The sequence below is a fragment of the Paroedura picta genome, chromosome 15, assembly GCF_049243985.1.
Source record: "Paroedura picta isolate Pp20150507F chromosome 15, Ppicta_v3.0, whole genome shotgun sequence".
Taxonomy (NCBI): Eukaryota; Metazoa; Chordata; class Lepidosauria; order Squamata; family Gekkonidae; genus Paroedura; species Paroedura picta.
The window spans coordinates 5,515,256-5,533,270 of NC_135383.1; the positions used below are offsets into that span (position 1 = coordinate 5,515,256).

Below are 18,015 nucleotides of genomic sequence, written 5' to 3' on the forward strand. Positions count from 1 at the left end.
CCCCCCCACCCCTCCCCCCCCAGGATTCGAAACCAAAGTTTACATGTGGTCAGTCTAACAGCAGTTCATATCTGAGAATGACCAGAACATTGGCCGGAGTGTATCGAAGCATCAGAGCATGTTGTCTTTGCAAAAAAACCAACAACAACCTCCAACAACGGAGAGATGTTTTTTTTTCCGCAGGGCAGAAACACAGAATAGAAATTAATGCATTTTGCATCCAGAGCTCTCCCGTTTGAGTCTTGCTCTCAGTTTCTTGAGGTCATTATTGTCCGGGTCGATGACCAGGCCGTATTCTGTGGCTGCCCAGGCGTCTTCCAACAGGGACGTTTCGAAGCAGGATTGCGCAGTTTGCAGGAATGCTTTGGACAGAGCATCCCTGTTGGGACCAGCCATGTGCATGATATTAGTCAGAGCCAACGACTGTTCCAGCTGAAGGGCTTTTGTGAAGTGATTCACGGCCTCCTTCTCCTCGGACACTGCCAAGAGCAGGTGCCCCTGGGAGCAGAAGTCCTCCACCTTGGTCCTCAGGCCATTGGCCCCGTGGTTTCGGACCACCTTGTCCATGTCCTTCAAAGCCCTTCGGTAGTCCTTCAGGTGACCTAGGCACGAGGCCCGCTGACGAAGATACCGGGGGTTGCTGTTGCTTGCCAGGACGGCCAGCGAGTAGTAGCCAATAGCTTTCCCGTGACAATCCTGCTTCACCAACACATTTCCCTCTTTGGCAGCAACCTGTGGACAGAAAGCCAGTTCGATATCCCTCAGCAATGTAGGATGCAGTCTGGAAATGAGCCATGTGCATGATGTGGAGGCGCATGATGGCAAACCACATCTGGATGTTCCTCGCCTTGAAAATACCACAGGGACGCTGTAAGTCAGCTGTGATTTCCTAGCGCGTGTCACCCCCCTCCCCCCCCCAAAAAAAGTTGAAACACGTCTTCGAAATTTTTGCCTGTATTTCTTTTTTTCCCTCTGGGAGTGGCGTTGCCATTTTTTGTTGTTGTTCTATTTTGCGGGAGGAAATTAATGCAAGGAAACAGAAAATGGTTGTGATTCTTAAAAATACTCACGGAATCAGGTTACACAAGAGACGCAAAATCAACACAGGGGTCTTGCACACAAAAGCAGCAAAGAGGGGGTGTTCAAAATTCTCTACCTGAAGTCGAAAATGGTCAAGGCAGGACGAGGAGACACAGCAGTAAGAAGACACGGCGGTAGTGTGTGTATGTGTGTGTGGGGAAAGGGAATGCTCTCCCTTTGACATTGCCTCATTATAGAGAAAAACAACATCACCTAAACAATTCGAAAGAGAACTGCTGCATGCCCCCCCCCATCCCCTATTCCAGTCCATGAAGGTCAATTAGGGGCCTCCATTAGAAACCAGACCTCTAATGGATTTTTCATTACTGCTTCTTCACTGTTCATAAATGAAATGGTGCTTTTTTCCCCATTGAGAGCCAGCTTGGTGTAGTGTAAGGTGACCAGAGTTGAAGGGACCATAAGGCAGGATGCAGCCCCACAGCCGCAGAGGCGGTGGCTTCCCTCCCTCCCTCCCTCCAACTGGGCTCATTGTGCCTCTCCCGCGAGCCCGTCTTGTGCTCCTGTGTGGTCTCTGTCAGCGCATGTCAGGTGCGGGCTGAGAGCGGGACTCTGCCGGGCACACCTGTGCAGGCCGAGGGAGGCAGGGAGGGGGCTGCGGCTGAGCCATGGCCAAGAGGAGGCGGAAGCAGGACTTGAAAGGACCCGGCGGGACGTGGGACCACGTCCTGGAAGGTGTGAGTGTTCCGTGGAAGTTGGGACGGATGGGCAGCTCCTCCTCCACATGCAGCCAGCTGGGTGGCCTTGGGCTCATCACAGCCCTGATAAAGCTTTTCTGACTGAGCAAGAACATCTGGGCTGTCTCAGCCTCACCTCCCTCACAGGGAGTCTGTTGTGGGGAGAGGAAAGGGAAGGCGATGGGAAGCCTCTTTGAGACTCCTTCGGGTAGAGAAAAGTGGCATATAGAAGAACCAACTCTTCTTCTTCTTCAGTAATATCACGGCTCTCTCAGCCTCACCTCCCTCACAGGGTGTCTGTTGTGGGGAGAGGAAAGGGAAGGAAATTGTAAGCCACCTTCTGGTATCTGACTGGAGAATCCTTCTGGTAAAGAAAAGTGGCATATAAGAACCAGCTCTTCTTCTTCATGCCATACATTCCACCTTACAAAGCAGCCATAGTCTCCAGGGAAACTGGTTGTAAAAGCCGGAGATCTTCAGTCCCCACCTGGAGATTGGCAACCCTACTGTGAAACTCACTGAGCGCCCTGTCCTCCCTCCTCAGGCTCCATTTCCAAATCTCCAGGATTCCTCAGTCTGGCAGCCCTGCTCCCCATCCCCCACCAGTGGCCCGGGAGAACCTGGCACCCTAGCTGTGTTTGGGGGACACCACCAGGCCCCACCTGGAGGTTGGCACCCTTATGCTTCTTCTCCTGCAATGAAGCTCTTTGAAGCTCTAAAGCTGGAATGGAGGCGGGGACCCTGCCAATCGACGACAGAATCCTTTGGAAAAGGTCACAGAAACATCTCACATTGGAAGCTGCAGCCTGCCACGGAGGTTCAGGCTTGGCTCTCCTCTTGAAGCTGCCAGCCAAGGAGAGGGATAGAATAACCCTCCTTCGCTTACAGTGTCTGCTAATCCACTGCGGCATAAATTAGCTCATGAAATGTCAGAGTGGCTTGATAGATGCCAACCTCAAATTTTGTTTGTTTGTTGGCAGCTCCAGAAAATAGAGAGCTGCGGTCAACGGGCACCCCTGGGACTGGGGCTGATCTCCGAACGACAGAGATCCGATTCCCTGGAGAAAAGGGATGCTTTGGAGCAGGGGTAGTCAAACTGCGGCCCTCCAGATGTCCATGGACTGCAATTCCCACGAGCCCCTGCCAGCGAATGCTGGCAGGGGCTTGTGGGAATTGTAGTCCATGGACATCTGGAGGGCCGCAGTTTGACTACCCTTGCTTTGGAGGATGGACTCTCTGGCATGGCACCCCACAGAGGTCCCTGCTGTCCCCAGGCTCCACCCCCAGATCTCCAGATGATTCCCAAGCTGGATCTGGCAACCCCCACCCTCCACTGCTGGCCAAGAGGGGTCTGGTAACCATATCCACCCTGCCTCATAACCGCCCAGAAGTGGCGCAATCGTGCAGAATACAGCTGGGAAGCAGAGCTCTGGACACGCCCACCCGGGGCTCCTCCCCTTCCTACCCCTCCAGGCCCATCATTGGCTGTTTTGCGAGAGGGAGGGTTAGGTCAACATGGCCATATATGGCTATAACACCTGATAAAGGTTTAACAAATTAAAAATATATATATATATATATTAAAACGTTTTGACTCCCACCCATTTGGGAAAGCCTTCCAGGGCTGTCAAGCAACCCCAGGGTTTCACGAGACCCTGGTTGAGAAAGCCTGGGCCACATGTATATAAATTAAATATAAATTAAATAATAAAATAAATAAGTGAGGCCACATTCCCTCTCAGTAAAAGGGAAGTGTCTGGGGGGGGGGGGGAAATGACTGCAAGGACCACAGTCCTGAAAGGGTTAATTCATCTCCCCACTTGCAAAGGTGCCTGCTCCCCCTGGTGCATGCTGGGACTGGACTTGTACCCCCTTCCTCCCCACTGCCCCCTCCATACCCCTAATTGCAAGTCTAGCCGGCTGCAAGCTTCCAGCAGCCTTCCCATCTGCTAAACCAATTGGGCCAAGAAGCTTCTAAGAGCCTTTTGCTCAGGAAAAAAAAAATCTCGCTTATCCGCATAAGGAGTCAATTTGCCCCCCCCCCCCTAGAAGCGCTCTCGATTGTCCTTTTATCTCCCGCATAAAAGTCAGTGATTGGCAATTAGTTCTTAAAATCTCTCAACTTCCCTCTCTCAGCAGAGAGAGATATCCTCCGCTCCGCAGGGCCTTATCTGTAGCAGAGAGGTTCTTTGTTGCAGGGACTGGTAAATTAATACTTGCTTACTTAACGCCCGCCCGCTGGCTTGGCAGAGCGCATACAAAGCAATCCTCTCCCCGGCGCATTTATTTATTTAGCATATCTGCTGCACAGCCTTTTTTTTTTTTGAAAAACCAAAAGGGCAGCAATGAACCTTCCAGGCTGAAAGGAAAGAATGCACAGATGCAACAGCAACAACAACAACAACATAAAACTTGAGAGGAGTCACTTTGAATCAGAATCATAGAGTTGGAAGGGACCTCCAGGGACATCTCGTCCAACCCCCTGCACAATGCAGCAACTCAAACAGGCTGAGGCTAAGCGTTCATTTGGTACACAGAGCAGAGCCCCCTTTGCTCAGAAGCATCCTCCAGTGCAGCAGTTTTCAACCTGGGGGTCGTGACCCCTAGGAGAGTCGATTGACCCTTTTCCCAGGGGTCGCTGCTACCCCTACTGCTGCCCCCCCTGCCCCGCCACCTTCCCGATGGCACGAGGGTTATGCATGGAGGCTTCGGAGATCACAGAAGTGGCCATGCACAATCCTATGACCCCCCCTTTGGGTTGCCAAGGCTGTCGCACCACTACCATGCTGCCGCCTTCACGGCCTCGGCGACCCAAAGGGGGTCACGCCATCAAGCACATCAGGTACAACCACTGGTCTATTGAACACAAGAATTCTCTGGACAATTTCTACCCATAAAAAAGGTAAAGGTAAAGGTATTCCCTGTGCAGGCACCGAGTCATGTCTGACCCTTGGGGTGACGCCCTCTAGCGTTTTCATGGCAGACTCAATACGGGGTGGTTTGCCAGTGCCTTCCCCAGTCATTACCGTTTACCCCCCAGCAAGCTGGGTACTCATTTTACCGACCTCGGAAGGATGGAAGGCTGAGTCAACCGTGAGCCGGCTGCTGGGATTGAACTCCCAGCCCCATGGGCAGAGCTTTCAGACTGCATGTTTGCTGCCTTACCACCCTGCGCCACAAGAGGCTCTATTTCTACCCATGGCATGCCTCAAACCCAGCAGTTCCCGTTCCAGAGAGGGAGTGAGAGCATGAGCTGTACCTGCGCAAGAGTTTGCCGCTGCTGGGTTTCTAAGAAGTTCACGAGGAACGGCAACTCATCGTAGTCCTTCGCTGCCAAACCCGCCAGAATATGAGCTGCCGTGTAGACGTTGCTGTTCTTGACCTGAAGAATGCCGAACCGGGAGTTGACCGACTCATCAGGTACGGTCTGGCCAAATGATCCTTGGAGGTGAGCCAGGGCCTCTGTGTGTCTCCCTGAAGGTCAAGGCGAACGGAGCGGATGAATACATAGGGAGGAAAACAAGTCCTAGGAGGCGTGCTTTCCCAGTAGCTTCCAGACCCAAATCCCAGGTGGTCTTCGAGGCCCCAAAAGCAGGAGCCCCAACATTTGGGAGCCTGTGGACTTCTTCGGAATTCGAACACAGGGTGGTGGGCAAAACCACAAAACGGTTGTTGTGGCCGCAGAATATCTGGGAGTGAGGTTATGCGTGACTCTGATAGCAACACTGGCAGTCTTCAAGCAAAGGTTGGATACACACTTTTCTTGGAGGCTTTAGGATGCTTTTGGCTGATCCTGCGTTGAGCAGGGGGTTGGACTAGATGGCCTGTGTGGCCCCTTCCAACTCTATGATTCTATGATTCTAACACTTCCTTCAGTCAGGAGCTGTGCTTAAGAGACATCCTGCATGGCCATTCAGGGGCCCAGGGGCCAGTCAGCAGCCCTACTGGGCAAAAGATCTACCTGCCTTGCCTACTTTCTAGAAACAACCGGCGGGTGCCGGGATAGATGTGGGCACAGGTTGGGTACCCTTGTCAGGCTTTGAGCAAACCCATAAGTGGAGCAATGGTGCAGAATAAGGTTGGGATGCACAGCCCACCCAGGACCCCTCCCCACCCCCTCCAGGCCCATCATTGGCTATTTTGGGAGGGGGGGCGCAGGTCGGCATAGCCTTATATGGACATATCACCCGATAAATGTTTTTAACGAACTTCAAAACTATATATTAAAATCAATCCCGTCCATTTGGGAAACTGTTCCAGTGCTGCCAAAATCCCCAGGGTTTCACGAAACTGGGGTTGAGAAAGCCTGGGTTCGAGTCCTGGATCTAGGAAAAGGACGCAGGTGGAATTTATAATGCATCTGTGGTGTAGTGGTTAGAGGGCTAGGCTAGGAGCCTTGGGAGCCTGGTTCAGATCCTCACTCTGCCACATTAATTTGCTGGCTGACCTTGGGCCCTTGACCTTGGCCCTCTCTCGCAGGGCTGTTGTGGGAACGATGATATGGAGGATAGGAGAGTGATATTGTAAACTGTTTTGGGTCCCCGCTGTGGGGTGGGAGGAAGCAAAGTATAAATAAAGAATAAAACAACCTCGTAAACTCAGAGGGAAACGTGGATGCCGAGAATCCCAGAAACAACCCATCTGATAGCAAGAAGGTGATCTGCAGCTTGACGGAAATTTCTCTTACCGTCCGCCATTAACGTGTCCACATAAAGAATATGACTCCTTGTTTCCCGGCTGTTTAGTTTCACGAGTGCTTGCCCCACTGCAGTGAGCTCCTTCAGAACGGCTCTGGATGGCAGCTCTTTAGCCGCTCCCAGTTCAAATAGCTCCGTCCGGCAGTGATCCAGCAACCACTGATGGATCATCGTCTGGGCTTCCTGCTTTAAGGAGAGGATTTCTGCGACTGCCAAGGCTGGGTCCACATTGAGGGCTGCGATCAGATCTCCCACAGCTTCCTACATGGGGGAAAAACAAGAGCTAATGACAAAATCAAAGCCATCTTTAAAAAGATAAACATTCCGGGTTGTTTACCCAGCTGGCTGGGGCTCATGGGAATTGTAGTCCATGGACATCAGGAGGGCCACCGATTGGCCACGCCTGCCCTGCAGGGTTGCCATAAATCTGTGGTGGCTTGATGCCCCTTTCCACCACCCCCAAGGTGCATACAGCAGGGGTAGTCAACCTGTGGTCCTCCAGATGTCTATGGACTACAATTCCCATGAGCCCCTGCCAGCAAACGCTGGCAGGGGCTCATGGGAATTGTAGTCCATGGACATCTGGAGGACCACAGGTTGACTACCTCTGCTCTCCTCATGAAGACCAGCATGGCTGCCCTGTGCTACTATCTTCACGAGGACAGGCTGTGCCCTCTTTGGGAATGAATCCATCAATGGCCGACTTTCCGGCAAGAGATCCTTGGCTGCCAGGTGGTTGCTTTATACCTTCCGAAAGAACAGCAGGAGTGAAAAGACTGCAATTAGCCCGAGCGAGCGTAAGATGGGCTCATTTCTATGTTTTCCTCCGTCCCCCCGCCCCACCAGCCAAAATGACATTTAATTAGTTGCCTTTTATATCGGTGTAGTAAACAAAAGGTCTCCGTTTCTATCCGGCGGTATTAAAGATGCACGCAAGTAGACAAATTAAAGCTGGTTGGTTGCGACGAGGCGGCTCTCTTGCAGAGCAGATAAGCCGGCAAATGCCTCCTTCTCATTAAGGCACCGTGGGGGAGAGGGCTCCGTGTCCAATGCTGGAATAGTTTGCCTCCGACAGTCGCAAAACGGAGAAGGGCTTTGCAAATATTCATCTCATTTAACCTTTATCCAGAAAGATTAATTTTATCACTCTCCAGCTTGTGCTTTTCTGGGGATTTTCAGGGAGAAAGACTCCGTAAAATCGCCTTTCTTTAAAACAGTCTTTGAGGATCAGGGCTTGAGTGCAAAGGAGGAGGACTGAGAAATCCGTGGTGAATGCACCTTCATCAAAACGTTTCAGTTCCCGGCGAGGCCAGCTCCCAGCTGGATGGCCCTCTCGAAGTTCATTTTGCATACAGCACCGTCTCGATCAGCTTCATATCCACTGGTGACCGCTTGATTGTTGGGGGCCAGGCAGATTTTGCCTGGTCCAAGAATTAAGCATCTCATTTAGTGGAGAGGAAGCCTCCATCCCCCAGAACTGTGGTCCTCCAGACTGTAGAACAAATCCCACCTGCGCAGTATCTTTTAAATGATCGAAACCAGAAAAGACCGTTCGTTCTTTCATTCGTCATTCGTTTGTTCATTAGTCAGTCAGTCAGTTCATTCATTCATTGTATCTGTGCACAGCATCATTTTGAGAAGCGATCGCAGTGGGGCAAGATCACCAGATTTGTCTGGGTTTGTGGGCAGTCACCAAAGAAACATTGAGATGGCTAAGTAGTAAGTGTCAATTCAAAACTCTCAAACTAACTTCCCTTATTAAGATGGCAGGCGAGTGGCATTTGTTGTTGTTATGTGCGAAGTCGTGTCCGACCCATCGCGACCCCATGGACAATGATCCTCCAGGCCTTCCTGTCCTCTACCATTCCCCGGAGTCCATTTAAGTTTGCACCTACTGCTTCAGTGACTCCATCCAGCCACCTCATTCTCTGTCGTCCCCTTCTTCTTTTTCCCTCAATCGCTCCCAACATTAGGCTCTTCTCCAGGGAGTCCTTCCTTCTCATGAGGTGGCCAAAGTATTTGAGTTTCATCTTCAGGATCTGGCCTTCTAAAGAGCAGTCAGTCTCTCCCATCCTTCTCTTTGGTCTCATTGGGACGAGAGGATGCCCAGAGTCCGAGGATTACTTAAGCAAGGCTAGAAGACAATAATTCCTTCTTGGTCCCCGGAATCTAATATTCAGAGATACACTGCCTTAGAAAATGGAGGTTCCATTTAGCAGTCATTGGGCATATTTATTTGACTGGAGTCTTGTGATGCAGGACGGGGAATTCTGTTTATCTGCAAGTTCATGTGAAAAAGTCCTTTTCCCCCTCTCTCTTGCCTATTGGGTTTAAATGACTTAATCCAAGAAGACAGGACCTTTAATTAAGTGGCTCATCTTGTATGGCTAGCGTTATTACATAAGACACTGATTAACTATCACGGTCCTTCCAAGAACCAGCCATGATCGTATCACGAGAGGAATCCTATCCTTTTCAGACTTGGCCAAATGTGTAATGGAGAAATTAAAGTTTAGAAGAGTGGTTCTTGACCTTTAACCCCCCTCTGCCTGCCAAATATGTAATGTTATCGTTGAACGTGTTCCGAGACACAAGTGAAAAATTACGACATTAAAAACAACACTCCAGCCAAGAGAGATAATGGAATTCTAAGCAGAGTTATGCTGTTCTTAGTCCATTGAAATCAATGGGCTTGGAAGAACACAACTGTGTTTAGCATTTCACTGTTATAGAGGTTTTTTTTTTAATGGTATGTGGATAGGGTATGTAGACCTCAGGCATAAACGCAATGAGGACCTCAGGCCCAACTGCGATCAGCTAACAATTTAATGTTGAGTTCTATTCTTATTTGTTTTTAAAAGCTAGGGGAGAAAGCCGAGATGTTATGCTCAGAGCAAGGTGATCAGTATAAAACAATGCTCCTTTACTAGCTCTCAGAAACGCTACAAATAGCAAGCGGGGTTAGGATTCCCCGGCAAAGCCTTACAACTGCTCATTGACATTTCTACATAGCTTCCGGGGGAAACCCGGAAGTGATAAAGGGTAACTCTAGGAATCGCTGGAAACTTTATGGTAAAATGGGTCTTGATAACAAGAGGCCTTCCACTATATTAGGCCTACAAATCCTAAGCACTACCTAAAATCCTGAATGGATCCCACTGGCCACTCAAGTTCTGAATGCTTCTCAAGAGTTGTAGATTTCTCACTGCTTCACAGGAACCACACTTACCTGGCTAAAAGACAACCCAAAGACTCAGCCCCCAGGTATGATTAAAACCAAATAATGTCCTTTAAGATAATCATATCATTAGAGAAGTGGATTTTTTCCACCCCCATGGCTATTTCCCACCAAGTACTGTTATTAAAGGACAAGAATTTTTGTTATTACTCTTCATTGTGCATTGTAACAAGATAGTTCACAAGGTGACAATTTATATCATCATGATCACCATCGTCAACATCCTTTTACATATATCACAAAACTGTTTAAAGCAAAGAAAGACCCTGTTGGTTATTTTACATTGTGCTTAGCTATTGTACATGATTTCCCATCACTCATCACTGTTACACCGAAAGCAGGTGATAAGGAAGTTGATGTTACCTTCTTCTGATTCAGGGCCAGGTGAATGAATGCCCTCCCGGTCAGAGCTGGCACATTCCCAGGATCCCCCTTGAGAATGGCATTAAAATCAAATATGGCTGTTTTCTTCTGGCCAAGGTGCCCGTAACAGCGAGCTCGAGTCAGAAGGGAATCAACGGCAAACCCCCCTGCATGAGAGAGAAGAGCCATCTTTATACACAGAATAACAGCACTCATCTGTTCCTTGGGGGGGAGATAGATGACCCATTCCATCCTCCAGCACATACACCCCCCCATTGCTTCTAATGAGCAGATTTCATATTTTACATACTACATTCCATTTTTAAAAATTCTGGCCAGACTAGAAGCGTTTCTAAAAATTATTCTGGATTGGGAGTCACTTGGACCCCCTTCCCACCACCTCCTTAAATGCCTGCATTTATAAAACACCGCAAAAAAAAGCAGTTTTGATGTGGTCATAGATTTTAAAAATTCCATCATGTGTCTGTTGGTGTGTTGAGGTGGACTGAACATGTATTCCTTGCCTGGCAGTAAAGCGCCATGCACAGAAAATAAACTGGGTATGCCATGCACACCCTACTGCCCCTAAGACACCCAAATCCTCAAATTCCTTACTGCCTCCCTGCTGCCTCCCAATTCCTCACTGTCCCCTGAATTCATCCACTACCCCCAGGGGGGCACACCACCCAATTTGGGAACCCCTAAACTAGACGAGCCCCCCCCCTACTTTTTTTTAAGTCTGTGGGCCCCTTTGGCACCAAACTGGCTGCCTCAGGAGTCAAAGGGTAATGGAATTCCTCACTCTTCACACCTCAGAGGAAGAAGGAGGAAGAGGAGAAGAAGCGTTGTTTTATTATACCCCACATTTTGCTACCCAAAGGAGGCTCAAAGTGGCTTGCCCTTCCCTTCCTCTCCCCACCACAGACACCCTGCGAGGATGGTGAGGCTGAGAGTGCTCTCAGAGAACTGTGCCTGGCCCAAGGGCACCCAGCTGGCTGCATGGGGAGGAGGAGTGGGGAATCATACCTGGCTCTCCAGATTAGAAGCCTCTGCTCTTAAGCAACACCCCATGCTGACTCTCTGGGGATGGAGCCACGCCCTGTGCAAGGAAAGGCCAGGTGCTTATCAGCTCTCCTCCTCGCCCGGCAGAGAACCCTTGGCTTTTAATTCCAGCATGGACAAGAAGCCCTGTCTTCCAGAAAACCCAAGCACTTCCTGAAAAAGCTTGGTGGGCACTAAGCACTGGAGGGATACCAAATTGGGGGAACCCTGCTCCAGATCAATGCAGTCTACTTTGGATCACAGCAGCTTGGGGGGGGGGGGAAACAGGCTCTTCCCAACCCTATGAAACTAAACACCGTGGGCTGCAGAGAGGCCTTCTCCTAGATGCTGTTGAAGACCTCCTTGAGTTCTAGCAAAAACAGCGTCTGGATTCTAAGGCACCAAACGGTCACAGTTTAATTTAAAAAAAAAAAATTACCATCTGCTCGGTTCTGGATTTTCATCCTTTCTGAGGTCAGTCAGCTGCTGACTGCCCATCTGGAGAAGCTACCATATGATGTTGTAAACTGTGTCAGCTGTCTGGGGCCGTGGAACTTCTCTCTTTGCCCGAGGAGGGCCGGCACAGAACAATGGGCGTTTAAGTTCTGCAGGAGAAGCCTCAGCACTGTGACCCAAATCTCATAAGGAGAAACCAATCGCTCGAGTCCAAGTAGAGCCCTCTGCAGGCGACGGGTCCCAAAGTTCAGTGGCTTTCAACCTTCCTTGTTGCAAGGAACCTTCTTCAAACCCCACGTAATCTTCTGAGCAACTCTGTGCATCTCAGGACCCTTGTGTGATGCAAAAAGATTTTAGGATATGCCCCCTGTCCCACTTCAAATTCATATCAGGTGTGCTGGCCTCATGTTCTTTGTGTGCAAATTTGGAGATGCACCCAGTACCCCCTTGGGGGATGCGCATCCTGCCTTTCAGTGATGTCTCAGAGGTCAGGGAACACTTGATGATCTTCTTCAAGATGTGGTATGAACTCTATGCCACGGTCCGCAGTTAGATTTTCAGTGCTCAGTTCTGAAAATGAGGGAGTTCCTCCTTGATCAGAGTAACCAGTTTTATCATATGGAAAATATCATTTCGCCTGAAGCTGGCTTTCTTCTACCCAGATTTGCTTTCTTTTGGGCTTTCTCTATATTCTCATGGGGCAGTCTTCCCTACATGCCTATTCTAGCTTCACGTCTACTCCAGGATCCAGAAAAAAAACGGGGTGAGTGGGTGGAGAGGAATACATGGATAGATAAGTAGACAGTCTCCGTCTCTCTCCTCGCTGCCTTCACCTTCTTACTCTGACACTGTTTTGCCAGCTCCATGATGAGATTCCTGGAGTTCTGGTGAAAGAGCCTGAGGACGGCAGAGATCTCACAGAGCCCACCCTCCCAAGCAGGCAATTTCTCCAGGGAAACTGATCTCTGTAGTCTGAAAATGAACTGTGATTCCAGGGGATCTCCAGGCTGGCCTCCCTAGGAATTTCAAGTGACTGACTTTGGTGGCGTCCAAACATAAGACTTAAGATGCCACAACAGGAACAAAAACAAGCAAACACCTAAGGGTAGCGTAATTTAAAGAGCCAACAGTGGTGTTGGGGTTAAGAGCAGTGGCCTCTAATCTGGAGAACTGGGTTCGATTCCCCACTCCTCCACATGAAGCAAGCTGGGTGACCTTGGGCCAGTCCCAGTTCTCTCAGAGCTCTCTCAGCCACACCTGCCTCACAGGATGTCTGCTGTGGGGAAAGGAAGAGAAGAGGATTGTAAGCTGCTTTGAGACTCCTTCGGGCAGTGGAAAGCAGGGTATAAAAAAATAACTCTTCTTCTTCTTCTTATAAGACCACCGGACCAGGATCCCCTGGATCTGCCATGCAGCCTTGTCAGATAATCAGATGAGGCCTGCTTCTGCCTCCCCTACCTCGCAGGGTTGTTGTGAAGATCACATGGCAGAGAGAGAGAGCCATAACTGCCACCCTGAGCTCCTTGAGTGAAAAGCAGGCTGAAAAACCATACAGGTCTCAAAAGCAGGAAAAGGAGGGATCTGAGCTTTTTTCCAGCATCACGACGCATCTGTGCTCACCGGCTGCAGTGATGGCAAAGGAGAGATAAGTGACGGCCTCTTTGATGTAGCCGTCACTTTGCTTGTTCTTCAGGATCGTCATGGCCCGGGAATGGCAGTGGTTCTGCAGCAGAGTCCGGTCCCCGCCTTTCAAAATCTTCGCAACCGCCAGCAGGCAGCTGGTGTCCCCGGACTGGACCATCTTCTTCAGGAGCTTTATTTAAGAGGGGACAAAGAACAGGACGGCAAAAGAGCTCCAGGGGAGTAAAGGCCAGTGTGGTGCTGGATTTATAACAGAGGACTGGGTGGATGGATGGGTCCTGGGTTCAAATCCTCCTCTCCGCCCTGCAGCATACCAAGGGACCTTGATTCTGTCACCCTCCTCAACCAACCTTCTTATGCAAACTCGTTCTGGGAATGGAAGGGGGGAGCATCACACATCAGTTTGCCTCTCTGTGTGATTTGGACATTGCCCTCATCAAATTTCTAGATGAACCCACCGTGTTAAAAGCAGGTTTTGAACTCTTTCTCGGAGAGACCATTTGGCAAACAGGGCTCTCATCCCGTATTAAAAAGGCAACTGTGCCCTCTGCTGGTGACAAGTAGGTCGTTCTGAATTAGCCTGCCAGCCATATCGAATTTACAGTCAGGGGAGGGATGCACGGCACAGAGCAGGCCCTCTGCTGGGATGCTGGCAGTTGCCTTAAGTTAGCCCCCTTCTGGCTTGGCAGGGGTGTCTAGAAAGTGTTTCAACCAGATGAATGGTTCTCTTTCCTCCCAGCATTTTGCAACTCAAACCAAGGGTACCCCTGCGTATTTGTGACATGGTTGCCGAAGGCAGGCTGGGAAACTTCTGCAGGTTTGGGGCTGGAGTCTGGGGAAGGTGAGTTTGGAGAGGAGAGGAACCTCCGCTGGGAGTAGGGACATTGGGACAGCTGACCTCTGTAGCCTGAAGGTCAGTGGCAATTACAGGAGATCTCCAGACCACACCTGGAGGTTGGGAAACATCACGCGAGCATGCATATGCACCACCGGGAGGCCTAATTTGGCGTGCCCCTATTGCTGCACTGCCTGAGCTCCTCTTGACCTTGATATCTGCAAGCTGTAACGCAGAGGCCCTCCAGATGTCTATGGATACCTCTGGGCAAACATGCACATTGTAGGACACCATCGTTTCAGGAAGCTTCACTGCCCCCCTCCCCCCCCCCGCCTCTCCCTACACAACCAGTTCCTTGCCCCTTTCCTTACTTGGTTGCAGTCGTATAAAAAGCTTCTCTTCAGCTGGAGCACGGCCAGCCTGGCCAGGATGGCGGACCTCTGGGTGCTTTTGGAGAGAGCCACCAGGAGGAGCTTGTGAGCGTCCTCCACGCGATCTGTCTGGTACAGGGCGTCAGCGCACAGCAGCTGGGACACCTCGTCGGAAGCGTCCAGTTCGAGGAGGAGAGACGCCAGCTGGTGGGCCCCAGAGGCGTCCCTGAGCGGAACAAGAAGAAGCAAAGTGTCTCAGAGCTTTGCAAAGAATGTGAACGGACACAGAATTAGCAGGTTTGGGGGGAAGGGCGGCGGAGAACTGCAGGTATCCGAAGGGCATTGGTGCATTTCAAAACTGATGCTGTGCAAAAGGCGTAATGTCGGCCATAAGTCAAAAGGTGGGAAAAATCAAGGGAGAAATCTGCACTCCTGGGTCAGGGCTCAGAGGGAGGGCATCTGCTCAGCTTTTATTTATTTATTTGTGGTTTATATCCTGCCACTCCCAGATGGCTCGTGGCGGGTCGCAAAACATGATGAAATCCCTGATAAAGCCCCTCCTCTTCTTACCTACCCCACCACACTTACCCTTCTTTCGCCAGGGATACGTCTGACCCTCCCGACTTGTTCTGTTGGGAAGCTGAGCTGGCCCCCGGGTTCTGGTTCTTCTCGAGGATCTTCTGCCCTCCTTCCTGGAGGACCTTCACCAGGTAGCCTCTTTGGTTCCACGGAACGTAGGACTTGACCACGAAGACGGTCTCCTCAAACCGGAGCCGACAGGCGGTGACGTAATCTAGAACGGCGAGGTAAGGGCTTCCGCTCAACATCCGGATCAAGCCCCGTCCGCACAAGGCTTTCACGCAGCTGCTGGGGTGCGGGGAGCTGTCTTCGATGACCTTCTGGAAGTCCTGGAGGGACGCCTTGAAGTTCGGGGCCTGGAGGTGGCAAAACCCACGCAGGGTGAGGAGGGTGTTGTAATACGTCTCCTGGCCAGATGCCAGCAGGCGGTCGCACAGCTCCAAGGCGTTCCCGGTATCGCCCTGCAGGACGTAGCAGTCTGCTAGTCGGACGCGGAGTTCGCGCCCGGCCCCCGGAGAGATCGCAGTGAGAAACTGCAGGGTGCAGGTGACGGGGGAGAGCAGCTCCTTGCCGGCGTCGCTTCGGGCTTCAGGCCGTGTCCGTACGGCTTCTCGGTAGGCTGCGAACTCCACCTCGAGGGTGGCTCTGGCGTGCTTCTCAATCTTTTCGGCATTGTGAGCGGAAAAGAGCTCAAAAAAGCGCCGCTTTGACAGGCCGGCATTCAACTTGAAGGCCTCTTTCAAGTCCCGCATCATTTCCTGCACCCGTCCGCCCAATGAGAAGTAGGCCGCAGCCCTGTCCATGAGGAGGCCGGCAGCTCTCTCATCCCAACCTGCTCCACTGGCCAACAAGGCCTCTAAGGCCTTGCTGTAGACCGACACACACTCCTGGTATTTGTGTGTCTCGGAGAAATAGGCCGCGTGGGCTTGGCACACCCGGAGGTCCTCCGGTGCTACGGCGACCAAGAAATCATAGCAGCTGCTCAGGTGGCTTTCCACACCTGGGTTCCCACGCCCCCTTTCCTGGCCTGAGATGAAATCCAAGAACGCCTGGGTTACCTGTGGCAGATGAGCCTCTTGCCTGCTGGTCACAAAAGCCACGGTCTCGTCCCGATGCCTCGCGAAGGCTTGGAGGTAATCCATGACACCGTTTTGGAGCTGCGTCTTCGACATCACCAGGGCCAAAGCCCTGGTCAGGACCAGTTCAACGCCACTGTGGCTCTTGAACAGAGAACTGCAGTGGCTCGCCACTTCCTCATAGCAGCTCTTCTTGAGTAAGGCGTCCATCTTGCAGAGGAAGGCGGCCATGTTGTTGGGGCTCAGGGTTGAGAGGAAAAGGGCGGCGATCCCTACGTTGAGCGATGGGGGCGCTAGGCCGCTGCACTGAACCCTGGGAATAGGGGTCTCGCCTCGGGACCACTTCTTCAAGATGGCAATTGCTTGATCCCGAGACTCCTCTTCTAGGGAGGACACTTTCTGTACTGCTACTGGGGCGCTGCAGCTGAACGCAGCCATGTAGGAAGCGACGGCCAGCGAAAGCTCTCCCGTGGCCAGTTGTTTGTCCCCTTCCTTACAAAGACGCTCAGCCTGCTCCCTGGCTGGCATGGTAACCTTCGGTAGCTGTCCGTTCCCGGCAACCATGTTTGTTTCACTTGCAGGCCTATTGTTCAAGAAATAAAGAACCGTAATAAGAGACATTAAGATTTCTTTAACTCAGGGCTTCCTTAGCCCTGTTTATGCATCCATCCATCTGCAATTAATACGGATTTGGTCGAACCAGGGTTTCCCTTGGCTGCACCACTGGAAGGGCGGTCTAAATATCCGACACACCAACCTATTTTTGATCGTGAAACTGCTGGGGACTGATCTTTGCTGCTTCTTGGACCCCGTTTCCTTTCCCAGCCTTGACTGCCAGAGCTCCGGAACAGGAAGATAAAAACGTAGATCTGTAGATCTCGCATTGCAAACTCCAGCTTGGAAATTCCTGGAGATCTGAGCGCAAAGCCCAGGAGGAGGAGTTTGGGGAAGGGCAGGAACTCGGCAGGGAGGCAGCACGAGAGAGACCGTCCTCTGAAGCTGCCCTTTTCTCCAGGGGAACTACGGTCTGGAAAGTGGCTGTGATTCTGGGAGGTCTACCGTCACCATCTGGAGGCTGGCAACCCTACATAGTTCTCTCCTGCCCTTTCATGACAGGCCGAATCGTTTCCTATACAATTAGGATCTGCTAGATGACCCGGAAGAGTCCCTATGCATATTTTCCAACCGGAGGGTTAAGGGAAGAGGCATTGTTGCATAGTTTGACGCCACTAGCACATCTGCACGGACATCTCCAGTGAAATCCCCTCCTGCTGACCCAAGCCCTCTTTTAATCAGAAAACAAGAAGCAAGAGAGAGGATGCACATCAGGGGTGAGAACTCACAGAGTAAAGCAGTTGCCAGAGGTCTTGGGTGAGGGTACGCGGTGGTCCCAGCCTGCTTTCATTGTCGAGGATGCCTGTGGCAGGTGACATCCCCCCTACGGCTCCCAAGGGCAGGAAAAATTCTCTTTCGCCAGCCACGTGCTCAGCTGTCTCCCAGGAGACCAGTAAACACTAGGTTTTTCCCAGCAAGGAGAGGGGAGGGGCACCAAATCCTCAGGGCTTCACCTAGAGAAGAGTTATGTGTCCACGGTGGACGGTCACTTGTACATAACAAGCTTTGTTTGATGTTCTTGAGACAGACAAGCTGAGCCTCTGCACACGTCACAGAATTCGGGCGTGCTCATCAAAACTTGGGAAACGGCAGAGAGAGAACAGAAGATTCAAAGAAGTTTATTTATCTTTGTAGAACAGAAACTTTTATAAGGGCCTGGCCTGCTGCTATCAAATTTATTAGCTCTAAATATAACTTCGGAAAGATTTGTTAGCAAACCTAAAAAGGCTTGGCATATATTTATATAATCCTGCCTTTATGTGCTGGGGATTCTGTGCTGCGTCTCTGTCATTTTCTGTATGCACTCTTATTTTCAGGGTTTATAATTT

General features: G+C 50.9%; 1 protein-coding gene across 1 annotated transcript; it reads right to left on the bottom strand.

Moving 5' to 3' along the window:
* Positions 1-37: 37 nt before the first annotated feature.
* Positions 38-17,558, bottom strand: TTC34 (tetratricopeptide repeat domain 34). Its single transcript, XM_077312794.1, has 8 exons — positions 17,416-17,558; positions 15,006-16,655; positions 14,418-14,643; positions 13,191-13,383; positions 10,074-10,240; positions 6,463-6,733; positions 5,035-5,249; positions 38-732 (listed from the first exon to the last, which is right to left on the bottom strand). Exons 1-8 carry the CDS (start codon positions 17,475-17,477, stop codon positions 205-207), a joined length of 3,312 nt encoding a protein of 1,103 aa, XP_077168909.1. The 5' UTR covers positions 17,478-17,558; the 3' UTR covers positions 38-204.
* Positions 17,559-18,015: the final 457 nt, after the last annotated feature.

Excerpts from the sequence above, each read along its gene's own strand:
- TTC34 (XM_077312794.1), bottom strand. The coding sequence starts at position 17,477 with ATGAAAGCAGGCTGGGACCACCGCGTACCCTCACCCAAGACCTCTGGC. Across the intron at positions 14,644-15,005 it reads GTATCCCTGGCGAAAGAAGG|GGACGCCTCTGGGGCCCACC; the intron begins GTAAGTGTGGTG and ends TGTTCCGCTCAG. Across the intron at positions 5,250-6,462 it reads GGACACGTTAATGGCGGACG|GGAGACACACAGAGGCCCTG; the intron begins GTAAGAGAAATT and ends CTTGACCTTCAG.